We start from the raw sequence: 25,763 nt of genomic DNA on the forward strand, positions 1-25,763 counted from the left end.
GAACAGGTTTACACATGAATATCTGGATTCAGAATATATTTGAAATAGTTTATAACCACACAGATTAGCTATATAATCCCATAAAACTACATTTATACATAATTTGTTAGGAGTCCAATTTTCATTCATTGTCGTTAATATATAAAAATTAAAAAGAAAAACTTTAATCATTTAGCATGTAGGTAAAACATATAATTTGTTTTCTTAAAAATTAATAAAGCCTCATTTTCATTACAATATCAACATTTTTTTTTGTTGAAAACAACTCCCTAACACCTAGAAAAATGCTAAGAATGTAGTAGAAAATAATAAATACTAAAGAGAATTTTTTTTACCATACTGATTTACTTTAAAGAGTCTGGTAAAATGTAAACACTCTTTCTTGGATGAAAGAAATTATCTTATATTTTGATTTGGTTCAATTCAATAAACACTAAGCCTGTATTACATATTCTGAACAGTATTAGGCACTATTAAGATTTAAAAGAAGCATAAAAGAAGCTTTCAATCTCACTGAGGGGATAATGCATAAACAAGGGAAACACTTAAACAATACCTTAACATATGTAAAAAGCGAAACCATGTCTGTGCAATGCAGTCATTATCCATTTCAGGAGGGATAAGACTGGCATCTTCATCAGGAACTTTAAATGGAGGAAATGAAGGACCATACGTAAAACGTAGTAACCTAGGAAAAGAAATACTGATTCATGAAATTCACCCTTAAATCACTATAGAAAAAAACAAAAAGCATTAAAATATGAAGAGAAGACATCCAATTCAATTGAAAGCCAAAAGGTAGCCAAACTTCAGATGAACCTGGAAGGGGACACACAGCAAATAACATGATGTAATTTATTTGATTCTATCTCTCAAAACATACAATATAATTGTGTTAAGGGTTTTAGGTGACATTTTATTTCTCATTTAGGACATCTGAGTACAGACATTGATGGTTCTTAAATTTTCAATAAAAAAATTAAAGAAATAGCATAGATATATTCTAATTTACCAAACAAAAAAATTCACTTCTAGCAAGAACCTCTAGTGAATGTTACTAATCAATCATTTTACAAATTTCTTTTTTATAAAAAACATCTATTGCATAAAGCATTGAACCTGCTGAGGTACGCCATCATTTACTCAACAAATATTCATTGAGTACCTACTGTAACAGACAAGGGCCTTGTGTTAGTTACTATGGGGAATCAGGCATGGTCTCTGACTTCAAAGAATTTCTAAGCTAGTAGCAGGAGAATAACAAGTCAAAGTACAATAAGTGCCACAAAAAAAAGTAAAGTGCTTTAAGAATTCAGTAGAGGGGCAGAGCACACTTATTAGAAGAGAGTGGGAGTAGAAATCAAGCAAATCTTTATGAAAAAGGTAATATTTTGGCTGGGACTTGAAGGACAGGTAGAACTTTCACAAGCAGAAATGGAGTCGAGATATATAGCTTGAGTGATATTTTCACACATCTAAAGGATTGTCACAAAGAAGTGAGCTTAGATTTACCTTAATTGGTCCTGGAGAAGAGACACAGGATTAACTGACAGGAGCTTATAGGAAGGCATATTTTATCCCAAAATTAAAAAAAAAACCAAAAACCTTCCCAATACTTAGAACTTAGTTCAGTGAATGGAATTGTCTTCCTCAGGACACAGGGAATTTGTCATTAAAGGCCTTCAAGCAGGGGTTGGAGGTTGGGGATTTGTAGAAAAGAGTTGTGCTTCATGTAGGGGAAGGGCTAGACTAAAGGACCTCTGAGGTTCTTTCCAACTCAAGCACTAGGATTCTATCTTTAAATTCTATTTCACAAATAATTAAGATAAAAATTGGGGAAAATCTGCTTTGTTCAAATAAATAACCAAGGATTTTATCAATATAGTTAGTGTGACCAATTTAAGGAAGAAAACCACTTACCTAGAAGTGAGTGCACAAATAGCTTTGCTCCACTGCTCCACCACAGCTGGGTGATGCCTCCAGTTGGCCACCATCTCCTTGGCAGTTTTCCAGTAGGGTGGGGTTGGGAAACAACGGGTACAAGCTAGCAACCAGACCTCAAAGAGAACACCAATCAACTTCTCTGCTAGATTTTCAGCGATGCCACCTTACCAAGAGCGAAGAAAACATATATTTGGCATGCTTATTATGAAAACATTATAGGTCAAATATTCATGTGGGGAGAAGTCATAAAACAATTAAACAAACTTCACTGCATATGTATAGTCATAATAACTAGCATATTAGTCTGACATTTTGCCTTCAGATAATTATTGTCCTCAATAACGAAACTTTAAAATACACATTACAGCTAAGCTACTGTGACAGAAATCTTGAATAAATTCAAACTGAATTAAAATTTTTAGGTTAAATTGCCATTTGTCAAATAATAGCAATCAGTAAGAGTTTCAGCAAAGCTCTGATACCACTTTAATGCCCTCTTTTGTGCAATATTACACGCAAGGCACAAGGAGATTGACAAGGAAGGAGAAGGAATAACAAACACACAAATACCAATCTTTCATAAATGGAAATGCATCCCCCTGCTGCTGCTTTTAAATTACTGTGGGGAAAAAAAGAAGTTAGATGATAGATATCCTTTATTACAAGAGGCTTCAGAGGGCAGAACTAGGAGCAATGAACAGAAATTATAGAAGATTTCAGTTCAACAAAAAAGACAGGATTTTGCAATACTTAGAGCTACAGAAAGAGAAGAGAGAGAGAGAGAGAGAGAGAGAGAGAGAGAGAGAGAGAGAGAGAAAGAAAGAAAGAAAGAAAGAAAGAAAGAAAGAAAGAAAGAAAGAGAGAAAGAAAGAAAAAAAGCACTGCCCTGAGAAATAGTGAATTCCATGTCACTGAAAATGTTCAAGCTGAAGCTGAGGATGATTATAAAGGTGATTCCTATCTTAGATGAGAGACTGAACTAAATGACCTCTAGGTTCCTTCCAGCTGTGAGATTCTGATTCCTTTTTAAAAAGTATCCTCTGACAAAACTAATACAACCAAGATTAGATGGAAAACAGAAATCTGGAAAATAGTTTTTACAGTTAGTGTCTCTGACAAAGGCCTCATTTCTCAAACACATAGAGAACTGAGTCAAATTTATAAGAATACAAGTCATTCCCCAATTGATAAATGATCAAAGGATATGAAAAGGCAATTTTCAAATGAAGAAATCAAAGCTATCTATAGTCATATAAAAAAAAATGCTCTAAATCACTACTGATTAGAGAAATGCAAATTAAAACAACTCTGAAGTGCCATCTCACACCTATCAGATTGGCTAATATGACAGAAAAGGAAAATGATAAATATTGGAAAGAATGTGAGAAAATTGGGACACTAATGCACTACTGGAGTTGTGAACTGATCCAACCAGGCTGGGGAGCAATTTGGAACTATGCCCAAAGGGTTATAAAACTATGCATACCATTTGATTCAGTAACACCACTACTAGGTCTGTATCCCAAAGAGATAAAATTTTTTAAAAAGGGGAAAGGATCCATTTGTACAAAAACATTTATAGCAGCTTTTTGTGGTAGTAAAGAACTGGAAATTGAGTGGATGTACATCAATTGAGGAATGGCTGAACAAGTTGTGGTATATGCTAGTAATGCAATACTACTGTGCTATAAGAAATGATGAGAAGGCTGATTTCAGAAAAATCTGGAAAGACTTACAAACACTGTCGCAAAGTGAAGTGAGCAGAACCAGAACACCATATAGAGTAACAGTAATGTTGTATGATGCTGTGACTCAGCTATACCCAGCAATACAATGATACAAGACAATTCCAAAGGACTGAACTGATGAAATCTGAATGCAGATTGAAGCATACTATTTTTCACTTTATTTTTTTCTGTGTTTTTTTCAGGGGGGAGGGGAGAGTTGTATCTTCTTTTACAACATGACTAATATGGAAATAGGTTTTGCATATTTTCACATTTGCACATGTACAACCTGTATCAAATTGCTTACCATCTTTGAGGGAGGGGAAGGGAGAGGAAGAATTTGGAGTTCAAACTTCTAAAAAATGAATGTTAAAGATTGTTTTTACACGTATTTGGGGAAAAAAGAAAATTTTATTAATGTAAAAAAAAATCTTCTGAACACCAGCAGAAGGGGCAGATGAAACAAAGAAGATTTCTTCCTTGGAGAGGACATAGGAACTACAATGTTAATTTAGAAGACGTGTGTATTGCTTTCTAGTACACTTAAGAGTCTGTAATATGAGATTATCTTTAAATGGGTTAGATGTAGGACATTATGCTGCCATATTTACACAAGATGCAGGGTTTTTACAACAAAAGAGTTCCAAAGGCTGGATACCACAGTCATGTATATCTCATTTATGGTACGTAAAGTAGCTCAGATTTTTAGCCTCTACTTATAGGAAGCAGTGGTAAAAAGACGACAACAGGCGAAAGAGTAGGATGGAAGGAGATCATCAAAGAGGCAGCAGGAACAGAGATGTAGACCAAATCTGGGAAATGAAAAGGAAAAAGGATAAGGGGGTACTAAGGAAACTTAATAAAGGGAAAGGCTTAATAGGAAGAAAATGTATAAATAACACTGAGGACAGTACAGAAGGAGGTATGGGTCTATAATTTCACATCCTTCCCTCATTGTCCTCTCAAAAAAAGAAAATTTAGCCCTTTATTTAGGAAAGAGATTCTTAAAACTTTTTTTGTATCCTGGACTCCTCTCATAGTCCTGGACTCTTTCTCTGAATAATATTTTTAAATGCACAAAATATTAAAGATTGTAAAGGAAACCAATTACATTAAAATACTATTACCAAGATAGTCTTTAAAATACAAATTCATGGACCCCAGGTTAAGAACCCTTGATTTATATGTCATTCTGTTAACATACAATTGTAATTCAACCTTTTATAGTATTTCATAACTTTTTAATAAGACATATTGACAACTTTATATACATGTCATGATTTGTACCAGTTTTTTTCTTTAAATAAAACTAGAAGTTTATTATGTGCTCACATCAGAAAAATATAATGTTGGAAGTAATTACTGCTGAAGTATTATCAAGTTTTTGAAAGTTTCCAAATCTACAGAAATGCTAAGTTTGATTTACGGATGGTTACTCCTTATTGAAATTATCAGTCCATCAATGTCTTTTGAGATGAATTGCATTTAATTCAAATAAACATTTACTAAGCACCTACTATGGGCAAAAATAAGTTCTATGTGATAAAGAAGAAACAAATACCAGTTAAGACAGCTCCTCTCAATCGATGCATGCCAGCCTCTTCATTCACCCTTTCTATCCTCCTCTGGTTTTTATAAAATTTATGGATTAGAAAGATACATAAATACTCATGAGAGTACAAGAGATATGTTTTTTGTCACCTCTACTAAGCAAAAAAGGGTATAAGAAACTAACTTAGCAGATGCTGTTCAGAGGTTATATGGAGAAATTTCCACTGATAATGACCCACAGACTTTTTCCCCTGAGAAAAATCACTTATTTAGCTGCATCTGGGATGGTATCAGAAACACTAGAAACTCTACAGCTTGTACACCTAGGAATGACACCCTGCCTGGAAGTGAAGAGATCTACAACTACATTCTTTCATAAGGCTTTTTGACCTCAAAATAATGAAATTCACACATTTCCATAGAAGAAAGAAAAGAGGCTCCTATTTAACTCAGTCTCTACAGGAGGCATCTATGCCCACTCTCCATTCCTTTCACCTGTTGTGAATTCCACCCCACTTTTATTATTATTGTGAGAATCATGGCATCTAGTATAAGGCTCTGGAAGTATCATTATGGAATACAGGCCAAAATCACAGGCTGAGCTCCTGAATCAGGTCCAAACTCAGTTCCAATGGAAAAGAAAATGTATCTTCAAACAAACCACTTTCTCTGACACATCTTTGCTACTGATCATTTTAAGTACCTGAGAAAATTCTAAAGCTGATGTGTTCAAAGGTTACAATGTGGTTGAGGAACAGGGCCAAAAATAAGTTATTTTAAAAACAGAACAAAAAACTACAAAATAACCACAATGAAAAACCCCAAACACACCTACCTTGAACAGTTGGCATTGCCAGAAGAATGTCATTAATCTGCAGGAGAAATAATAATAAAACTTCCCATGTTTCTCGTGCCATGATGGTTGACTCACGGGCTAGTTTCTGGATGGCTCTCAAAACCTGTAAGCATAGTCTAATCTGACTGGACCCCTGTTCCTGCCTATAGAGAAAACAGATAACAGAATTGAAATAAACAGATTTGTTGCTAAATGCTTTCCCACAGAAGAGTCAAATCAACCATTCAGAGTACTGGAGTCACACTAAGATTATTTTTTTCATTTGAAAAATACTCTATTATCATGCTGAAACAGAAGGTCAAACCTAAGCAAGCATAAACATAGTCATACAAGCAAGTCTAGTTCTTAAGTTCTCACAATGGAATGTCAATGTGGCCTCTTTTGTGTCACGTACTTGAAACTTATGGTTCTCACTTTGATTATCAATATAGTACGACAAAGCTACAGGTACCTGTTAGAGGACATATGATCATGAATTGAATGAGATACAGCACCAGTCCAAAGCTTAAGACACCTGACATTTGAGAAGGATGGTCTAATGGACACATTAACTATACGTGTATCTAGATTCTTCAGATTCTAACCTTTTACTCTGTTAGAACATCAGAAAGCAAAATACTACATTATCCCAGCTCCTCACATAAGCTGATTTAATGCTATACACTCCGCCTTAATAGGATGATAAAATCACTTGGTTAAAATGTTTCTTTATCTTTTGTATAATTGCCTTTGGAAATACCATCCATTATGTCACTCAGCATCTTTACATAAAGTTCTGTAGAAAATGTTCCTGCCTGTGATCTTCAGAGAACACACATCATAAAAACCTAACATTTACTGATTCTATTGAACAAATTAAATCTTGATTTCTTAAAGGGAAGCAGCATGGTACAGTGAAAAGAAAACTGTATTAGAAAGTAAGAGTTCTGGTTTTTAAGTCCACATTCTGCTGCTAACTAAACTATGGAATTTTGAGCAAATCATTCTCAATTTCAATTCTTCCTTTTGTAAAATGAGAAGATTGGTCTAGATGATTTCAAGGGTACCTCCCTAGCTTCAATGTTCCATGAATATAAGGATTCCATCCTTAAACGGGATAAAATTAGCTTGGTGGTCAAAAGAAGTTACATCATTCATTCAAAAAGCATTAGGCATCTACTGTGTATGGGAAGTTGTGCTAGGTGTTAAAAAGTCATAAGACACTGTCCTTACTCCCTAAGACCTAACAATCTTGTATGGGAAAGACAGTTGTCCATCCCAGGTAAGAACAATGTGAGCAAAGGCACAGAGGAAAACCAAGACAGAATAAGATCAGGGAATGGCAAGAAATCCAGTGTGGATGGAATCAAGAATGCATGAAGGGACATGTACAGCGTGTCCCAAAAGTCTTAGTGCAATTTAAACATTTAACAGCTTAAACTGCACTAAGATTTTTGGGACACCTGTATAAGGCTAGGAAGGCAAGTGGGTTAGATTATAAAGGGCCCTGAGTGGTGGGCTAATGAAAGTTCCCTATAAGTCAGCAACTGTTAACAATAAGGATGGATAAAGCAGTATAATCAGATGGAATAAATGTATGGAGGAGGCAATGCTGAGTATAAAAGAGCAAGGAGTATTCTGAGTCCTTGAGTAGATGGGGGAGTGGGAGATGGAGCAGCCATCACTGGAACAGCAATATTCTCAAGAGAAGTCCAAATAAATTTAAGAGCATCAACAAAGTTTAAACCTGTACGGCAAAGAGGTTTTAAAAACCCTCTATCTCGGAATGAGCTACTGTTGTTGTTTTAAGGGGAGGTGGGCAATATTCATAAGACGTGTTAGATTAACACCATTCAGCCAACGATATGTAAAACTATTTGTGTCATTTAATGCAGAAAGAGATGATCTCAAACTCCAGCTGTTTGGTACAGTAAACAATACTCATCTGATATAACTTTACAGGACATAATTGGCCAGGTTCTTTCTAATATTTAGACATTTCTTAGGATATTGTAGATGAGTTGTAAGTAATGGATATACAGTTCTTAGAAAAAAGCCTGACTGCAAAGTAGCAACAAACATAGTAGAATGGAAAGAATTATAGAAATGGAGTCAGAAAACCTGGCTTGGAGTTCTGGCTCTGCCACTTACTACATGACTTTGGACAAGTTCACTTCAACTTCTCCAAACCTCAATTTCTTTATCAAAGAAATGGGCATAATGATCCCCGTACCACCTACTTCACATGGTTGTTATGGCGATCAAATAGAATAAACATATGTGGAAGTGCTCTGAAATCATGACGTGTGTATATGGAAGTGCATACATCTGAATTACTTTTAAGTAGGAGACAGGTTTTCGGTCTACTAGCGTGAAATGTCACAATGTCTTCACTTATGCTAACAAACATGCTAGAGGTGAAACTGAACATTCAAAGTGCATATCCACATATGGTTCAAGAAAAAGTCTAGTTGGGTAAATTTTATACAAATTCCTACTCAATTCTCCCTTTTAACTTGGAAGTACAACATTAGTCTCCAACTAGAAAGCCATCATCCAAAAGGCTAATAGTGCTTTATCAAAGTACTCATCATTAAACTACATTTTTTGAGTACTCGAAACTTTGTAAAGTACTTTTACCTCATTTGATCCTCAGAACAACCTCCTGAGGTAGGTAATACAGATATTAATGTTTTACACACACACACACACACACACACACACACACACACACTCCACTTAAAGATAATAAAACTGAGACTAAGAGGTTAACTAACTTGTTCATGGTCACACAGTAATTACAGATAGGATTCAAACCCAGATCTCTAAAGACCATCACTCCTTCCACTATACCAGTTATCTCTCAATTTCTATAATTTCTTAAAAAGAAAATTCTATGGTTCAAAAATATTTGATGATACTATGAAAAGTCAGAGAACTGCCAGTTATTTCTTAAATTGCTTCTTACCTTGGTACAAAAAGATTTTGCAGGTGTTTTAAAATAGTTTGAACATATAGGTTGGGTTCTTTGATGACTGGCAATGGAATGGAGTCTTTTGGTAATACTAGAGCCATAATCCAATCTGTATACACATCCACACAGTATTTTACAGTATCTCCATCCAATGGAAGGGTCAGTCCATAGCAAATCACTTCCATGGTCCATTTTACCTAAGCAAAGTAAAATACCAACATTAGATTACTGTTCTACTTTAAACACAATTGTAACTAAATAACGAGGCTACATTAACCACTTTTTACTGCTACAACACCAGAAGATACAGTACAGTCATCTTGATACACACATATTTACCTCGGACATAAATTTTCTAAATACCATGTATTACTACATGTATTCAAAGCAGAAACTTGAAACAAAAAACAAAGCACATTTTAAAATGGCAAACCTGCACAAAGCTTAATGCTTCTGGAGGAAAAAAAGGACATTCATGTCACTTTCAAGTTCTAGTCAAAAGTCAAACCCCCATCTATTCCTTCAAAACATCACATAAATCCAATAAGCACCTCTGTACTGTCACATATACTTTCCATTTTAGTTCAGTTCCTATCTTTAGGTGTAAATAATGAAGATAAAAGTGGGATCCAAATATTGCATTCATATCAGATCACTAATCTCTAGCTCAGCAGTACCTTACAGCCTGACTTTTTATAGTTTGGGCCCAAGACCTCTCACACTTTGATATTCAAATGCTGATTTTCAAAGGAACACTGCCTCCTAAGCCTCCAGTGACCTTTCCTATCCCCCTGAACTAAGAAACAATGGGGAGCCCTGAGATAAGCAGTTCCAAGGGATCTGAACTCCACTTCTAGCTCTGGCATCTCTTCTTCCCACCAGTCTCACTACTCTCTTCACTATTTTCCACTAGTATCATTCTTTCTCCACACCTCCAGAAAAGTAGGAATGGTCCTAGTTCCACACTAACCCAGAATTTGGCTCCTCTGCAGAAATCCTAAACCTATGACCATTTTCTCTCTCTGGAGAAGCCATATGAGGATAGGATGGTGATGGAGTTGTTATGAAGACAATAAGCTCGTAGTGACTGTTGCTTTTTTTAATAATGAGAATACATGCTAAGCCCTTCTAATCAGGGGTCTTCTAGAATTAAGATGGGAACTACAGTAGCAGGAGTAGAGGGCATACCTTACACATCTCCAAAATAAAGCTGGAACCTTTCATTTTAAAAAGCAGCTAGACTCTGAGTTGTGTGCCTATTTCAGTAGGAATGAAAAGGCCTCTCATAAACAAAAGGGTCCCAGCCAGTAGGGAATATAGATAATAAAATGATTCAATTCACTCCTGATTATACTCATTTACTTCAGAAATGGGGCACAAAACTAGATGGCGCTAAAAGAAAAATGCCTATGTTGTTAGGCAGTAATTGTAGCAGTAGGATATATTATACTTTTAAAAACCTGACAAGCCTGCAATACCTACTGTCTTTTAATGATGTTAAGTTTAAGTAAGCTGTATAGAGTAGAAGATAGCAGTTTCATATGTTGTCTTCTTTTTCTATTCTTTGTTCAGGGAAATGTTCACATTTACTCACGTCTGTACAATTTTATAATAATAAAAAAAATGCATCAAGTTTTTAGATACCCAACCATACAAAGACACACTTACTTCTTTGTCTGTTTTTAACAAACTTTCACTTCCAGCCCCCGAAGAGGCATTTAAGGCTTGTCCGAGAGGACGTACTACTGCATTTGCAACATCTCGTCCAACACTCTCAGGGTAGCTGTGAAGGACACTAGTATGACCCTGATCATTCTGAATAACCAAATGAAGTGACCGCCACTCAGAGTACATTGTGCCGCTAAAGTACTATCCAAAAGGTACCTGAAAAAAGCAAAAACAGTTATGTGACAGATACACTTTTGTAAATAAAAAATCTAATTTGTGCTTCATAGAGACATGAAATAAATCCAGAAGGAACATCATATTATCTCTTTTAAAACCGTGAACTACAAGCTGCAAACAATCAAATCAATGGATTCTATCTAAATGTTCCAGCATATGCCCTGAATAATACCTAGATGGAAGGCCAAATGAGGAATTAAAAACTTTGGCTCCACAGATAAGGTGCAACTGTGAGACCACTTAGCAAGTTTCTTAACCTCTCAAGTCTCAGTTTTCCTCAAGGTAAAATGGGCATGACAATATTTTGTTCACCTAAAAGAACTATTATAATGATCAAATACAAAAACACACACACATATATGTATATATAGACATATATATATATATGTCTGTATATACACACATAGATAGATAGACAGATGGACACATACATGAATGCTGTGAAAAGAGGAAAGATTCCCTCTTGAACAAGAATTACTGAGAAAAATGGAAAGCAGTTTGGCAGTAATTAGGCTAATATCAACAACTCATATCACACACCAAAATACAATTCAAGTGGATACATGATTTTAAAGAAGTCATTCCACCAACAAAAATATTAGAGACCTGAAGAGGCTACCATTCAGATCTATGGTTCTGGGAATAATTCCTCATTAGTCAAGTTATATAATACATCACAAAAAAAAAAAGGCATTTGAGACTACAAAAAAAATTAAAAAGCTTTTGCACAAACAAAATCAATGTAATCAAAGCAATAAAACCACTGCTGGGGGTGGGGGAGGCACAGAACTTCAATTCAAATATTTTTAGTATCTTAAGATACTGAGGGAATTGATATAAATATATAAAACAAGAACCATTCTCCAGTGGACAAATTCCCCAGTGGGTCAAAGGATTTGAATTGTTTACAAAGGAAGAAATGTAACCATATTTTTTTAAATGCTCTAAATTACTAAGAAGACAAATTATTAGGTTGGAGAGGTTATGGTAAAGCTAGGGATGCCAATATGCTGTTGATGGAGCTGCGAATTAACCCAATCATTCTGAAAAACAATTTGGATCCTAGAAAAACTGCTAAACTTTTCAGACCCTTCAACTTAGCAATCCCACTAGGGGGCATATACCCCGGGGGAGGTGCAGGAGGTGAGGGGAGAAGGTGTCACAGATCTCATGGAAACTAAAATGTTTATAGCTGTACTTTTGGTGTTAGAAAAAAAAACTGGAAACAAAATGAGTATCCATCAACTATGCACAAATTATGGTATACCAATGTAATGGAATATTATTGTGCATTAGGTACCTGCTTAATTCAGAGAATTCAGAAAATCTTAGAAAGGCTTAGAAATTGATACACAGCAGTTAATTAAAATAATATGTACATAGACCACAACAGCATAAAGGAAAACACTTAAAAAAAAAGAATTCAAGTCAATTCAATGACAAAGCTTGACTCCAAGGGACTGATGGCAAAACAAAACTTTCCCTCCTCTCAGTACAGAGGTGGTTGACTACATGTTTGGAATGGGATATATATGTCATCTAATTTAGTTAACATGCCAGTTTGCTTTACTTAACTTTACATCCCTTTATTGGTAAATGAAAGCAATGTTAAAAAAAAATCAATATAGCAAAGAACTGTAAACAGTAGATAACCACTGACTCCAGGCAGTGTCTAAACAAGTTGTGGTACATAAATGTATTGGAATGTTACTGTGCTTTAAGAAATGATGAATTTTTTTAAAAAAAATTATTTATTTTTAGCTTTCAACATTCACTTCCACAAGATTCTGAGTTTTAAATTTTCTCCCCCTCCCTCTCCTTCCCCCTCCCCAAGATGGCATGCAATCTGATACAGGCTTTACTTATACATTCATATTAAGCATATTTTCCCATCAGTCATGATGTAAAGAATTAAAACTGATGGGAGGAACCACAAGAATGAAGCAATAAAACAAAAGGAAAGCAAATAGTATGCTTCTATATGCCATTCAGACTCCTTAGTTCTTTCCCTGGATGTGGACAGCATTTTCCATCATAAGTCTTTTGGAGTTGTCTTAGATCCTTGCATTGCTGAGAAGAGCCAAGTCTATCAAAGTCAGTCAACACACAATGTGGCTGTTACTGTGTATAATGTTCTCCTGGTTCTGCTCACTTCACTCAACATCTGTTCATATAAATCTTTCCAGGTTTTTCTGAAGTCTGCCTGCTCATCATTTCTTATAGCACAATAGTATTCTACCACATTCATATACAACAACTTGTTCAGCCATCCCCAACTGATGACATTCAGCCATACCCTCAATTTCCAATTCTTTGCCACCACAAAAAGAGCTGCCATAAATATTTTTGCACAAATAGGTCCTCTTCCCTTTTTTTGGATGTCTTTGAGATACAGACCTAACAGTGGCATTGGTGGATCAGAGGATGTGCACAATTTTGTAGCTCTTTGGGCATAGTTCCAAATTGCTCTCCAGAATGGCTGGATCAGTTCACAACTCCACCAACAATGTATCAATGTCCCAATTTTCCCACATCTTCTCCAACATTTATCATAGAAATGATGAATTTTTCAAAAATGGTATGGTAGGAACAATATCCTAACTTCTCCCCTCATGCAGGTAAGGCTAGCTTTTCCTTAAAATGTTCCTAGAAAGGGGCAGCTAGGTGGCACAGTGGATAGAGCAGCATCCCTGGAGTCAGGAGGACCTGAGTTCAAATCCTGCCTCAGGCACATAACACTTACTGTGTGACTCTGGGTAAGTCACTTAACCCCAACTGCCTCACCCCCCCATCAAAAAAAATGTTCTTAGAAACTTGTTTGGTTCAAAGGGCAGCAGGCACAGATGCAAGCCCAGCAGATCCCAGCAGCAATGGCAACTCAGTGTCAGAATAAAAATAGCTAACATTTCTACAATGCTTTAAGGTTTGCAGAGCACTTTACAAATATTATCTCATTTTATCCTCACAACCATCCTGGGAAGTAGATGCTATTATTATCATCCCCATTTTACAAGTGAGGAAACTGAAGTCCAGAGACATTAAATGACCACACTACCCACAGTCACAAAACTATTAAGGGTCTGAGGTAGGATTTGAACTCTGGTCTTCCTGACTCCAAGTACAATGCTTTTACCCACCACACCACCTATCTGCTGAAGGGTGGATATCAGTACATTAAGTACAAAAGCCAAGCCCACTATAGCACACTATTTACTGTAATATAAAAAATGGCTGGCCTTTTCACATGGCTGCCAGTATACCACCCAGTGATCATGGTACAACTCCTCCCTAGGAAGGCTTGGAAGAGCAAATGACAGCATTGTTAGGGAGGGAGCTTCCTTTCTGGCAACAAGAGGGAGGTAAAAGTGTCTAACCAGCCTCCACAGAAGAAAAGAGGCAGTCACTCAGAGGCCTCTCATAAGGTAAAGCTTTTGCATTCCACCCCACTCCCTACCACAAGGCTCCCAACGTGTGCGTGTGTGTGTGGGAGTGGGGGACAGGTCTTGATTGGTAAGCCAGGAACCATCAAGTGAGTAGTGGTACAGGAAAATTACTTCTGACCTGTGATAAGACTGGATGACTATATAGGAAGTGTCATAATTTTTGCTAGAGCCCTGGTTTCTCTGATAATGCTGCTGCTCATGGTCACCTTTTACATTGAGAGACCTGCTGTGAACTATAAAGATCTGGCATCACTCACCACACAGATCTGACTGTTTAGACCTAGGATCTGAGCATTCCTGGGACTCCCCCAGATTTGGTCACTACTTTAGGAAACTGTTAGTTTACTATTTTCTCTTCCTCTTTCAGTGCTGCCTGTATCAGGCTTCTTAAATACGAGAGGTCAAGGTTGACCAGTAACAGCCCTAGAGTCATTTAAATGGTAGAAGATCCTCTAGAACAGTGATGTGAAACTCATAAAAACGGGGCCACTAAATGGTACACAAGAATCTACATAATGGGCTATATTATAATGACTTAGAAATCTACTTGTTTACATTTTTTTTATTAATACATCAACACATTAAAATCAGATGGAACTACAACTTAACCTAGTGTGAGCCACATTCAGGAGTGTTGTGGGCCATATGCTGCCCTCAGATCTTCTGTTTGACACCTCTGCTCTAGAAGACAATAAGGACCTTACCTCCAAGGGGTAAGAGCAATATCCTAACCCCTTCTCCCATGTAGGTTAGGCTAGTTTTTCCTTAAAAGGTACTAAGACATTCCCCAAGACTTGGCTGGCTCAGAGGACTAAAGGCTCACGCTACTGATGCCACTTACTTGTCATTTGGGTACAAAGCAACCATGAAGACCTGGAGGGGCTTTCAGATGCTACACAGTTCAAGTGTGACGGGAGCTTTACTCAGCTGAATCAAATCAAGGGATTCTCAATGCTTATCCTTGCTTTGCTGTTGTTAAGAAAATCTTTTGTTAACTGTTAAATGACCTATGAATGTCTAATTTTGTCTCAATATCAAACCCAAACTACTAGAGGATTATTAGCCTGAGTCAGGCTCAGCCCAGAACCCATGTGAAGCATATAATTTCACACTTTTTAAAAATATATTGGTTAATCTTGCTGAACTACCCTCTATCCCCATCTCACCCCACCTTTTAATTCTTTATTTTAAGAGATGGAGAGAGTGGAGGGAGGGATACACCAGGAAATGAAGGTGATATAAAAACAAAAGATACAAGTAAAACGAAAACTTGTTAAACACATCAATAAAACCTTTCAAATACTGTTAAACCTGCTAATAGTGCTACTAAGTGTAAGGGTCTGTTATTATTAAGAGCCCCAAGAAAACAGCTTCCTGGTCACTCCTTCCAAGAAACAGCTTCAGAGTCCTGTGAGTGGGAGGCTGGGAGGACTGCCATTCTGTGGGAGGTAGAAGAATTATAAATTCAGAGCTAGGACAATGTATACTGGTATGCTGACATATCCTTAGAATAGTCCAAAGCTCTCTTCCTAAAATGAGAATACACCAATAACTCAATATCCACTGGCAGACAGATCAACTGAAACTTGATTCAATTCTTTAACTGTAGAGAGGAAACAGCTAAAAGAATAACAGTGAAAAATACCCAAGAAAGGCGAGTCTGAGGATAGGATTCCCTCGACAGAACCATAAGCAAGAGTTGCCTGTTTTGGGTTAAAATGTCATCTTAGTAAAAGAACTTCACTGACTGAATTTTTCATTTCTAGACTTTGTGACCTCTTCTCACCCCTCTTTACACCACACTCCACTCTACCCCACCCAGTTCTTAGGGAAGTTTCTCTCAGTACTGTTAGATCTTATCTAAGCTGGACTAAGAGGGAAAGGTACCTATCTACATCTAGTCCAGAGAGGCCTCTAGAGAATGTGTCGGTCAATAACTTGTTTCTTAGGATAGAGTGGGGGCTATTAGGGAATTGAAAACAAAGGCCATAAAGGGCCAAAAGTCAATTGAGTGTTTTTATTTTGGCTAGGCAATGGGGTTAAGTGACTTGCCCAAGGTCACACAGCTACTAAGTGTTATGAGTCTGAGGCTGGATTTGAACTCAGGTCCTCCCAAATCCAGGGCCGGTGCTCTATCCACTGCGCCACCTAGCTGCCCCCAACTGAATACTGACACCTTCTCATCTGGGATTTTTCCTAACATAGCCCTTCAAATATGGGAAGGCAGTTATCAAGATTTTCTTTTCCCAAGTCTCTTCCAAGCTAAACTTTCCTAATTCTTTCAACTAGTTCCCATTATAGCTTTCAAACCCATCATGGTCTTGGAATCAATGTACTTTAGTTTTGATTCATCAACCTAAACTTTTTGATTTGTTTTGTTTTTGGCTAGGCAGTGGGATTAAGTGACTTGCCAAGGGTCACACAGCTAGTGAATGTTAAGTGTCTGAGGCCACATTTGAACTCAGGTCCTCCTGACTCTAAGGCTGGTGCTCTATCCACTTTACCACCTAGCTACCCCCTTAAACTTCACTGTTCTGCTGGCCCCTTGCTTTCTGCATGTCATAAAATTATTATCTGTTGCATGTTTTTAAAAAACAATTAAAATAAGACCTATCCTTTTGTCACTCTCAGGAACAAGTACTTCAACTACAAATGGTTTGTTACTACTGCTTTATTGGTAAAATTTTAAAATGTCAGTTGACCATATTTGTTTAAGAATAAATTAATAAATAGTACATCTTCTTTCACCAACTTTTCTCGAGATCATCACAGGAAGGACATCCTCTAAGGAGGAAGACAGAAGCAAACTGTGGTTCTACTATCCTCATCTTAGGTACCGCATGACCGCCAATGAATACCTAGGTATCTAGCTGCCCTCCTGATGAAACTGAGAATAGATCAACTGAATATAGCAAATTTTTGGCTAAAGCCACATTATTATCTCTTTCCTCCTTCAACAGAAGGATCTTGTGGGCTACAGTCAAATCACCAGTCACATTCTTCTCTTACCCTTGCCCTGGATCTGGACCCCTTTCCCAGAAGTCCTTCCCAAGTTGGTACAATAGTAGTTGGAGCTGTCAATATTACTGTTAGAAGGAGGTAAGTGGAGCCACTGCCATGATATTGGATTTTGAAGTGTTGTACATGTCTGGGAACGGGAAGGTAGGTTTGGTAATGGTGAAGATACGAGTTGCTAAAGCTGGATATAGTTTCACGATAGTATTACCAAGGGTTTCAGATCACTCTGAAGCATAGAATCCTGATTTCTATCTAATTTTAAAGTATTTTGCAAAACCTCCATTAATTAACAGATACTCAGCTGAAACGAGCAGAGTCAATTTAACATACCATTTTACTGTTTAATGAAGGTGTTGAGAGATTCATTCATTAATTCAACCAACACTTCTTAAATATCTACTATTACTACTATGCATAGGACTAAGTGCTGGTGAAAAGCCAAAACTCAAATTAAGAAGCAGTTAACTACCTACCTCAAAGGGCTACAAAGATACTGTGAAGCTTATTAATTTTTTTTTTCTGGCTAGGCAATTGGGGTTAAGTGACTTGCCCAGAGTCACACGACCAGTGAGTGTTATGTGTCTGAAGCTGGATTTGAACTCGGGTCCTCCTGACTTCACGGCCAGTGCTCTATCCACTTCACTACCTAGGCACCCCAAAATTTATTAATTTTTAAGCTTTTCAAAAGGAAATGCAGACATTGTAAAATGTAACTGTCAATACTAATTTGTTTAATTAAATGTGCCATTCACTACACTGAAAATATAACATAGCTCTCTTACTGTCTATAAACTAAAATATTAAAGTAGCTTTCAGATTAAGAACACATTTGCTTTTTTCCAGGGAATTCTCCTCTCTAACCCCCTACCCTGCCTCCATTTCTAAATTTAACAACAAATCACAATACTTTACACTTTAAATAACTTTACACATTACATATATGAATACAAAATAAAGCAACTTGGACAAAATTACACAGCTAGCAAATTAACTCTGCTCTGTGCTCCTTTTTACACTAAACCATGATGCTGTCCCAAATTTTCACTCATCTTTCCATTTGATCAAGTCATTGTTTATTCAATTTATAAGGCACTTTTCTTCTTAGTAGGTCACAGGAGCACACCTTTCCCCCTTGTAAAAATACAGATTATAATCTTATGTTAACAAGAAATTCACATATTGGTTTTTTAAAAAGATAGAATTAAATTACACTTCATTTTAAATAATATAATTCAGACCTTATTTTTACTATATCCACACTTGTGTAGATATTCAGACATATTAAAAAAGGGTAAAGTTTCTGTATGCTAAGCATTTTTGAATGCATGATCTTTAAGCCAGCAATCTAGCTCAAAAAACTTTATCTCCTGAATACCCCTGATTAGAATTTACCTGTAATTTTATGAAAATGAGACCAATGAGTCAAGAGGCCTGGGTTCTAGTCCCAGTTCTGCCAGTAATTAGCTGTGTACCAATGAGTAAGTCACTTGCCCTTTGTGGTCCTCAGTTTCCTTTTCTGTAAAAAGGGAGTGTGGCCTAAGGTAACTCTAAGGTCCCTTCCAGTTAAAATTCTAACGTAAAAAAACAGGTTCTAGGCTGCTAGGTACCATTCTTGCTCCAGGTTTTACTAATTTACTCTCCTGCTTCCTATACCCCTAGAATAATCAAGAGATGCCTCACAAAGATCTAGCCCACTCAAATTCTAACAAATCCATCATTAGAGTCAAACTCCTAATCTAGTGCATTTTCTACTACACTATGATATGCCCCTAAATATTTCCTACACACATGAAGATTGTTGGAAGGAGGGGCAAATCACATATCCCACTCCTCTACATATACCTTTCTTGCTACTTGTTGTTCAGAGTAAGGTACAACTAGGAGGAAACAGTAGTATTTAGCTACAGTCCAGTAGTTCTTCCAGAATTTCAACGTGCTGATAAAAGTTGTTGCTCACAGGCCATGAATATTCAACTTTAATAATTACTATCAATGTGAAAACGGTAGGCCACTAGGTGATAAAATAATTGGGGGCAGGTGGTGGCAGTGGCCAGTTACCTCATGAGTTCCCTTCTACTAAGGCATGGAGGACTTGTAATCTGCAACAATAAAATCATGAGCCTTACAAGTTGGCTAAGCTAAAGATATGACAAAGCGCTGGATATTTTGAAGTCTGGGGAGTGGAACACATATTTCTTTTTTTCCCCCTAGAACAACAGGAAAGTAAGAGAAGATGAAACTGAGGTAAATGGAAATACATGTAAACTTTTAAAGTGTCCTTTACAGATATAAAGTCCATTTGTTAGTTTAGGAATATACAAATAACATACATAGTTTGCTCATAAAATATTTCATGTATTTTAAAGGCAAGGACAATAATTACAAATCAAATTACTTTTAAATGTTTGAATTTTGTTACAAACAGAGCTTTAAAGAAACTACACCTCTCAGTATTTGCCAGTTTATGAGAAGGCAAAAAAAAAATAGAACAAATGATCAACAACTGAAGAAAGCTTGATTTTTTGCACTTATTACCTTCCAGTATTAAGTGGATACAGAAAAAAAATCATTTCCAGAAAAGGATCTGACAAAAGAGGGGGAGTAAACCATTCAACACTTATTTAATAACTTTTCTACATGGAACTTCGTCTCATTTCTTGGGTTGTAACTATACTTAGTTTTTGTTTCTTAGGATGCTTTTATCTACTTTAAGGACTTCTGAAATTGAAGTTTACTTGGATTGAGAAGATCTCTCTCTCTCTCTCTCTCTCTCTTTCTTCTCTCTCTTCTCTCTCTCTCACACACACACACACACACACACACATGCACACACACAGAGAGAATATTTTACTTCACTTGCCATAGAAGATGGAGGAATTTTAGGGAGAGAAGCAAGGAGTCAAAGGATAAAAAAGACCTGCCATCATGTTGGATGGTGGAATATTTTGAGCAGAATTCCATTTTTGGACTAAAAACCTAAAGATCTTCTATATTCTGCAACATTTAAAAATACTTTTCCAAAATTAAGTCTTAAATGAGTTGCTGGTTTTATAATTCAATTAAAAACAAAAGTATTACCATAGTTTATATTTTAGACTTAAGACTTTGACCCCAAGCTATTAGTAGATTGAAATGGCTAAGAGAATTTTTTCTATTTCTTAGAATTTCTTCTATAGTTGTAAAGAGAAATAAGTTTTTAAATTCTCAAGAGCAGCTGACTTTACCTGAGTCATGAAAAATGAATGTCAGATAAAGTATATGGTTTGATTAAGACAGTGATTTCTGGAACTAATTTAATAGAAAAATCTTTCTGAGTAGCTTTTAGAAATTATTGGGAAAAGATCGGAAAGTAACACATGAAAGTCTCATCTTTGAAATAAACATTTTATTAATCATTGAAATAAAAATCTCATAATCCAAGTTTTTTTTTCTAACTGGTTTGGCAGTGGTGAAGAAAAGTAAAATGAAGGAAAAAATCCATCTCCTTAAAATGTTTCTTATTTTTCCCTTTTGTGTATTTATATCTGTCCCAATTACAAGGGCACAATGGTATTGAATTTTACACTTAAAGGACCATCTTTAAGATGCAGTAGTTAAATCCTTCCTAGCTACTATTTCTATGGTTTACATCTTTACCTCCACTGAAAATTTCCTGGCCTTTCATCTTTCAACTACAGCTTTATATTTAGATTAATATCTTTCTCTTTAAGATTTAATAGATATTAGATATATCATGTAAACCTAGTCAGGACAGGTAAGTGGCGAAGTAAATAGAGCACCAGCCTGGAGTCAGGAGAAGCTGAGTTCAAATTTGGCCTCAAACACTTGACACTTACTAGCTGTGTGATCCTGGGCAAGTCACTTAACTCCCGATTACCTCACCAACAAACAAACAAACAAAAAAATAGCCCCACCAGGAACCTATTCTATAACAGAGATTACCAACTTTTTTTGTGATTGTTATACAGTCTTGTTTGATTTTTGTTGTTGTCAGACAATTCATACAAAGTAAGAGCTGGAAAAGATATTAAAGCTTGCCAATATTTCATTTTGCAAAAGAAACTGCTGTTCAAGGAGGTTAAATTAAGATTTCCCAATGTCACACAGTTTTACAACATTCCCCCCCCCATTGATAAGATTTTGTGTAGATATTCAGCATAACGGCTTTCTGGTGGGGAAAGGGAAGAAAGGTCCACTATTAAAATACCAAAAGGACCTAATTTTAAGATTGTTTCATCCATAAAGCAATCCCCTGGCATCAATTCTGAGGACCATATAATAGTGTAAGAAGCTATTAATTTTATAGTGGTTTTTGGACCCCATGGATTAAAAGGCAGTCAGAGACAGGTAACATTTAAAGGGAAGCAAATTATTATGCCTGTCATACAAACTGTGGCAATTGTTAAGATAACTGATTATAAATGGTGAGTTATAAGACAACATATTGGAAAAGAAAGAACACTGGAATTTCAAACTGTACTACAAAGCAGTAATCATTAAAATAATTTAGTACTGGTTAAAAATTAGAAAGGTCAATCAGTAGAAGAGCAGTATGTGCATACACAACACACAGAAGCAAAAAGAGTAGCATAATCTTTGACAAACCCAAAGACTCCAGTTCTGGGGGAGGACCCACTATTTGACATAAATTCCTGGGAAAAGGGGCAGCTAGGTGGCACAGTGGATAGAGCACTGGCCTTGGAGTCAGAAGGACCTAAGTTCAAATCAAGCCTCAGATACTTACTAGCTAGCTGTGTGACCCTGGGCAAGTCACTTAACCCCCACTGCCTCTAAAATTAAAAAAAAAAAACCCTGGGAAAACTGGACAAGTCTGGCAGAAATCAGATTGAAACTAATACTTCACATTATATACCAAGATAAGCTCCAAATTGATACATAAACTAAGTATAAAAGTTCATACAGTAAATCAGAGGAACAAGAAAGACATTGCCTTTCAAATCTTATGAACAGGGAAAGAGTTAATGACTAAACAAGCGACAGATTAACATACAAGATAAAATGGGCAATTTTAAATATGTAAAATTGTAAAGTTTTTGCACAAATTTAATGCAGTAAAAATCAGAAAGTAAACAACTGGGAAAAAAGTCTTTGTAGCAAGTCAAATTTACAAAATAGCCATTTCCCAATAGACAAATGGATATAAACAGGAAAAAATTTAAGCTATCAATAACAATAAAAAAAGTTCTAAATCACTACTAGAGAAATGCAAATTAAAGCAATTTTGTGGTGGCACTTCATACCCAAATTGGCAAAGATGACAAAAGAAGAAAAAAAGATAAGTATTGGAAGGGTTGCAGGAAAACAGGCACATGGATGCACTGTTGGTAGCCTTTAATTAGTCTAGCAAATGAAAAGCAATTTGGAGGTACGACCCACAAGTTACTAAACTGTGCACACCCTTTGACCCAGTGACACCATTTGTAAGGCTATACCCCAAAGAGATCAAAGAGGGAGAAAAAGGACCTATGTGCACAAAAATATTTATCCTATTTCTTTACATAGTATTCAAAAATTGAAACCAAAGGGGCTATCCTTTGGGGATAAATAAATGGCTGAACAAATTATGGTATACGAATATAATGGAATATTATTGTGCCATAAGAAATGGACAGTTTCAGAGGAACCTGGGAAGACCTTTATGAACTGATACAAAACAAAGTGAGCAGAATTAGAAGAACAATTTATATGATGACAACATTACAGAGGAAAAACAACTTTGAAAGACTTTAGAACTCTTCAATATAATGACAAACCATGAGTCCAAAAGACCTCAGATGAAACATGCTATTCATCTCCTGCCCAGACAGGTGATGAATTTTAAATGGAAAGACATAAATTTTCATGGGTATGTATTTATGTGGGCAAGAAGGGAATTTGTTTTGCTGGACTACATGTATTTATGTAGAAGATGTGGTTGTTTGTTTGTGGCTTTGGGGGTTTTTTTGGTTGTTCAATAGGTGGGGGTAGTGGGAGAGACAGATTATAAATGCATTTAAAATAATGTTTTAAGATATATTTTAAAAGAACATTGGACTATGAATCAGGAAACATGGGTTCTAGTTCCAACTCTCATTAACTAGCTGTATATCACTAGCTAAGCAATAAATTCTCCACATCTTTGGTTTACTTGTCTGTAAAATGGTAGCAAAACATGGGTATCCTATGTAGTAGGGTTGCTGTGAATATCAGATAACAGGTAAAAGTGTTTTAAGTACAAAGCAGTACATAAAAACATAAGTATCATTACCACCACCTCTCTAGACCCACAGTGAATCAGTCTATTAGGTAATTCAATTCAACTCCAATATTGCTTAAACATTTACAAAGGCACAAGGCCTTGTGCTGGGCAATGGAGAAATGGAATGGGTTGCACAGTAATGCTGTCAAACTCAAATAGAAACAGGGCTACTGAACTATACAGAAAGATCCTATGGGGAGCACACAATGACTTAGAAAACCACAAATGTACACTATGTTCTACTGAATTTTTATTTATTTTGTCAAATATTTCCCAATTACATTTTAATCTGATTCAGCCACTCAGGCAGGGTGCACCCCTGATGTAGGACTTGATGTGATTTGGAGACTATAAATTCATATGTGTCCTCTGCCTTGAAGTTTAATTGATCTAGTAGGGATACTAAGACCTAAACTAACAAAATATAAAAATAGCATAAGAAATTGTATTGATGCATGCATAAATACATTAATGTTCACAGAGCAAGGGATCATGTTTAGCTGACAGAGGTGGGGGAGGGAATTTGAACTAAGTCTTAAACAATGGGTAGAGTGGAAGAGGAGGGTATGGAGAAGGAGGAAGGAGAAAGAAGAGTGGAAGAGTAGTGAAGAGGACAGAAAAAATATTCCAGGCATGGGTTAGTTCAGTCTTATACCTTTGCTAAGCAAATTCACAGGACATGCATGAGGAACTAGTGAACAGACTGGTTTGGCTGGCACATGTTGTAAGACACATCAAGGGGAATAGTTTAAGGCAGGAAAAATAGACTCATTCATAGGAACATAGACTTAGAGCTGGAATGGGCCTAAGAGATCAATTAAATCAACACCCTGATTTTATAGTTGAAGAAAATGAAGCCCAGAAAGATGAAGCGATTTGCCCAAGGTCATACAGGTAGTAAGTAGCAAGCTAGATTTTCTTGGTATCCTGTCTCCAAATCTAATACCCTTTTCCTTGTGCCACTTAGGTTTTTTTTTCTTTTTTAGGCAATTGGGGTTAAGTGACTTGCCCAGGGGCACAGAGCTAGTAAGTGTCAAGTGTTTGGTCTGAGACTGGATTTGAACTCAGGTCCTCCTGACTTCAGCGTCAGTGCTCTATCCACTTCACCACCTAACTGTCCCACTACTTAGGTTTTAAGTGAGATTTTGGATCCCTCACCCTGAATACTTGTAAACACCTGTACCTCTTAACACAAGCTAAGGAAACTGGACTTCAGCAAGCAATGGTAAACAATCAAAGGGTTTTGAGCAGGGGAATGTACCTTAGAAAAATTAACCATGCCAGCTATTGTTAATAGTCAAGGGAAGAGGAAATAAAGGCTCAAACTAAAGTGAGAGTAGTAAGTCTGGAGGGGGAGGAGACAGGTCTAAAAGATGGTGTGGAAATAGAATTAATAAGTTAGACACCGGCTGAATGTAGGACAGAGAAGATTGAGTAAAAACATTTCTAGACTTCAGGCACTTGGGGGAAAACTAGCATTTATATAATTACTTTAAAGGTAACAATGTGCCTGGTACATGTTTACAATGTTACAGTGTCTAACACATAGTAAGCTCTTAATAAATGTTTTATGTGATTTCCACATACCATATTTCAGACTCAAAACAACTGTTCGAGGTATGGAGCACAGGTATCATTATCCCCATTTTTTCAGTTGTTTTTCAGTCATGTCTGACTCTTCATGACCCCATATGGGGTCATCTTGGTACAGATACCAAAGTGGTTTGCCATTTCCTTCTCCAGCTTATTTTACAAACGAGGAACTGAGGCAAACAAGGTTAACTGACTTACCCAGGGTCACACAACTAGTAAGTGTCTGAGGCTGGATTGAACTCAGGAAGATGAGTCTTCTTGACTCCAGGCCCGGCACTCTATGCATGATGCCACCTACCTGCCCATTTTACATATGAGGAAACTAAGGCTTGGAGAGCTAAAGCAACTTGTCCTTCTCCCCCCAAGTCAATTATTAAACTCCTACTATGTACCAGGTACTGTGCCAAAGCACTAAGCACTGTTGTCACAAGGTTAAAAATCTTCCAGAGGGAGAGGTTATTACTTTTTCAGTTACAGACCTTTACCTCTTGAAACAGGCACATTACAGAAGAAC

The 25,763-nt window shown here is 36.5% G+C and overlaps 1 protein-coding gene across 5 annotated transcripts in view; it reads right to left on the reverse strand.

The window, feature by feature from the left end:
- Positions 1-25,763, reverse strand: part of RALGAPB (Ral GTPase activating protein non-catalytic subunit beta) — a 95,212-nt gene that overhangs the window by 65,716 nt on the left and 3,733 nt on the right. For all 5 annotated transcript variants that reach the window (XM_020990794.2, XM_020990796.2, XM_020990795.2 and 2 more), the window contains exons 2-6: positions 10,700-10,915; positions 9,026-9,228; positions 6,058-6,221; positions 1,921-2,107; positions 557-688 (exon numbers count right to left, since the gene is read on the reverse strand). In XM_020990794.2, coding sequence (XP_020846453.1) covers positions 557-688; positions 1,921-2,107; positions 6,058-6,221; positions 9,026-9,228; positions 10,700-10,885 — 872 coding nt within the window. In that variant the 5' untranslated portion in view covers positions 10,886-10,915. The remainder of the gene's footprint in view (positions 1-556; positions 689-1,920; positions 2,108-6,057; positions 6,222-9,025; positions 9,229-10,699; positions 10,916-25,763) is intronic.

This window comes from Phascolarctos cinereus, unplaced genomic scaffold, assembly GCF_003287225.1.
Source record: "Phascolarctos cinereus isolate Bilbo 61053 unplaced genomic scaffold, phaCin_HiC Scaffold_2;HRSCAF=192, whole genome shotgun sequence".
NCBI lineage: Eukaryota > Metazoa > Chordata > Mammalia > Diprotodontia > Phascolarctidae > Phascolarctos > Phascolarctos cinereus.